The 3,917-nt window shown below is 33.4% G+C and overlaps 1 protein-coding gene across 1 annotated transcript in view; it reads left to right on the top strand.

Annotated features, from left to right (window-relative positions):
- The window catches only part of LOC106869119 (prominin-1-like), a 59,611-nt gene extending 58,856 nt beyond the window's left edge, over window positions 1-755 (top strand). Inside the window, exon 10 of the mRNA XM_014914667.2 lies at window positions 612-755. Within this exon, the coding sequence (XP_014770153.2) occupies window positions 612-701 (90 nt within the window). The 3' untranslated portion in view covers window positions 702-755. The remainder of the gene's footprint in view (window positions 1-611) is intronic.
- The last annotated feature ends 3,162 nt before the right edge of the window (window positions 756-3,917 follow it).

The following is a 3,917-nucleotide window of genomic DNA, read 5'->3' as shown; positions in this document are numbered from 1 at the left end:
AAATTAAGTACCAGTTGCACACTGGGTCGATCTAATCGACGGGCCCCCTTACCCAAAATTTCGGGCCTTGTGCCTCGAGTAGAAAAGAATATGCCTAGAATGAGAAAGCGGTGAGTTGGCAGAGACGTTAGCACGGCGGGCAAAAGGCATAGCGATATTTCGTCTGTCTTTGTGTTCTGAGTTCAAATTTCGCCGAGGTCGACTTTGCCTTTCATCTTTTCGGGGTCGATAAATTAAGTACCAGTTGCACACTGGGTCGATCTAATCGACGGGCCCCCTTACCCAAAATTTCGGGCCTTGTGCCTCGAGTAGAAAAGAATATTCCTAGAATGAAGTGAAGCAACTTCCTTATAAGCATAAGAAACTCACTGAGTAATAATGTACATTTTCGGCTTAAAAGAATAGAAATATTCCGTGAACAAATTACTCTTGATACTTTTCGTATGACGACATAATAGTTCAATTATAGTTAACATATTGAATGCAACGAGATGTGATCTATGATTTATTTATTTACTAATCATTTTCTTCCTTTCACTAATAGATTATATTTCGATCATTTTCACAAAACTTTCATTATAATGTTAAAGTACTTTAATTTCTCTTTCCAGTTAATGGATGCGGCATTTCCAGATAAAAAAGTGTTTGGCGATATCGTGCCGCTAGAATTAAACGTATCAGCTTCTGATCTCTACAGGTAAATACACTTTACATAGCTTTTAAATCTTAGTTTAGCAAAATTAAGTTATGTATTTATTAGTTTATTTTGGAATTATTCAATATATTCGTTAGTGATAGGTCAATCAATGCTTCATTGCATTTATGAAAGCTGACAAGGGATTATACAACTCAGTGGAACAAATGTAACGCAGGGACTGTATTAGGATGTACGTTTTTCCGGTTTTGTCGAAATATACAGACACACACAAATACACTCTCACATGCACACAGACATATTAAATGCATGTACGTGAGTATGTGTGTCTCTGTGGGTATGTGAATGTGTATTTTCGACGAAAATGGCATGTTCTGGCCCCTGACGCGCGGACACGAATAGTACCACCTACACATTTTCCTGGACTGTAGGTGTAGTCTCCATTTGACAGACACGCTTTTCTGCAGCTTATCTCTTCGACGGATGTGCAATCCTGGGTCGAAAGAAGACTAACAGACGAACATTGGAAACCTTGCATCTGTAATCTCGTCACATGCTTATCGTCCACTACAACTCGGGCAGTGTTGTTGATGGAAGTACCAATTTAGCTACATATAATTTAGCAATGGATATAGAAACAGGAGTGGGTAAGAGCGATGAAGACAAGTTCTTGGAATCGAGTTCGAGATAAACTCTACTGACAAAGATGATTACCAAAGCAGGACTGTCCGAGATGCGCGCAGAGCGACAAAACCGTACAAGACCGTACATTACCTTCTTCCTTTGTGCCTATATGTATGTGTACTTCTCTTATGCAGGTATTTTTATGGGTTGTAAACAAGGTTGCGTGTGTGTGTGTGTGTGTGTGTGTGTGTGTGTGTGTGTGTGTGTGTGTGTGCGCGCGCGTGCATGTCTGTATCTGCTTTTACATGTGTACACGCCAATAAGTCTATGTTGGGGTTGAGCATGAATGTTCGAAATCCTGTGTGTGTGTGATAGTGAATGTTTCAGTGCCTGTGTGTGCATGCTTTAAGACAAATCAATCGTATTTGTATATTTGTTCAGCAATTCACATGAGTTCTATCTTTATCCGCATCATTATTTTCCGCACAATGTATTTGCATTATATTCTGCACTACTTCCGTCATCTGAAAGATGAGCTTCAGCTATTAGGTCAGTTTGACCTATTTGAAAAAGTGATAGAAACCGTGGAAACTCCAGAGTAACAGGTCAGTGAATTGGCCTAAAATCACGATGTAAATACTGACGTAATATTTGTAATATATGAAAAACTAACACCTCTAAAATGTATATTGAATTGATCGAATGAAAAATGAAAATGTAAAGAAAAATCCATTAGTCAAAATTTTCAAATAACAGCGTTCTATGAAGTAAGGCTAGGTAACGGAAATAGAACAATCTAATATGGAGGGAAGTGACGAGAGAGTGGTGAAGAGGAAAATAATTCAGGTGAAAATTATAAAATAAGGAGGGAGTAAATCAAAATTTTCGAATAAAGGGATAAAATGTGTCAATATGTCAGAATTTACTAATAATTGCTTTTTATGAGGTTGGCTTCAATACCGGCAATAAGAATTTAGTTTGGAGAGAAAAAAAATAACAAGGAAGAGGGGAAGAGAAGAGTAACGTAGAAGGAAATCTATATAATATAAAGTGGAAGTTCGTCAATGAAAAATAATATAATTAAGTTATAGTTTATGGGATAAAATGCCATATTTACTACTGAACTATAGTTTGTTGTTAATGTATTTAAATAAATAAAGAGGTTAATAAACTTATTAACAAGGAGAAGTGGTTTTGGTTTATATGTATTGTTCAATATATGGAAATAACTAAATTCTTATTTCCGGTATCGAAGCCAACCTCATAAAAAAAGCAATTATTTTATTACCTTTATTTGATGTACTCCCTCCTTATTTTATAATTTTCACCTAAATTATTTTCCTCTTCACCACTCTCTCGTCACTTCCCTCCATACTATATTGTTCTATTTCCGTCCATTAGGCTTACTTCATTGAACGCTGTTATCCGAAAATTTTGACCAACGGATTCTTGTTTGTTTCCATTTTCCATTTGACCAATTCAGTATAAATTTTAGGGTTGTTAGTTTCTCCTATATTACAAATATGTACGTATACTAAGTATATTTTTACTTATTTATTTACTTACTCATTACCATATTGGTTTAGTATTTGATTCTATCTCCATTAAACACTATTGAACTTAATATACTTCTAAGCGTGACTATATATAATATATAATGCTTAATTTTTAGCATTAAATTTATATACCCCTAAGTCCTTATATATTTTTAGCTACTATATACTTTATATATAAGTTAAAAAAAAAAGACAAAAAACAATAACAAAAAACAACAACGTGAGGACGTGATACGGATAGTGTTATTCTCTCTTTCCTTTCCCGAGCGTCTAATAACACTATCCGTATCACGTCCTCACGTTGTTGTTTTTTGTTATTGTTTTTTGTTATTGCTTTTTGTCTTCTTTTGAAACTATATATATATATATATATATATATATATGCATATATATGTAAGCATGTACACATATAAAAATATACATATATATATGTACATATATATAAACACAGAATAATAATATAGATTTAATCAAAAGATTAAATGTGGTACTTAAAATGTTCGTGGTACCAGAAATTGGTAGGATAAAAACCAAAAACAAAATCAAGAGATTTGGTGAATAAATTTGAAGTTAAGCAACAAGAATTCAATAGGTTATAGCAGTACGTACGTTTCGTACAAGCTCCATTTATTCATGTAGTGAGAACATTACAGAAAATACAATGAAAATGTACTCCTCAGCTGCATAATGTTTTTTCATTTTAGAAAGTCATTTTGAAGATGTTTGCAAAAAACCAGAGTAAGAGAAGAAAACATATCTCGACTATGCTGCTGTTTAAACTCTGTTTTTTTTGCTAACATCTTCAAAATGACTTTCTAAAATGAAATTCCATTATGCAGCTGAGGAGTACATTTTCATTGTATTTTCTGTAGTGTTCTCACTACATGAATAAATGGAGCTTGTACGAAGCGTACGTACTGCTATAACCTATTGAATTTTTGTTGCTTAACTTCAAATATATATAAACACATATATATGTATACATATATATACATATCTATATGCATATATATACACATATATATATACATGCATACATATATGCATACATACATACATACATACATATATACATACATATA

The sequence above is a fragment of the Octopus bimaculoides genome, chromosome 14 (assembly GCF_001194135.2).
Source record: "Octopus bimaculoides isolate UCB-OBI-ISO-001 chromosome 14, ASM119413v2, whole genome shotgun sequence".
Taxonomy (NCBI): domain Eukaryota; kingdom Metazoa; phylum Mollusca; class Cephalopoda; order Octopoda; family Octopodidae; genus Octopus; species Octopus bimaculoides.
This window is presented reverse-complemented; position numbering and strand designations above follow the sequence as displayed.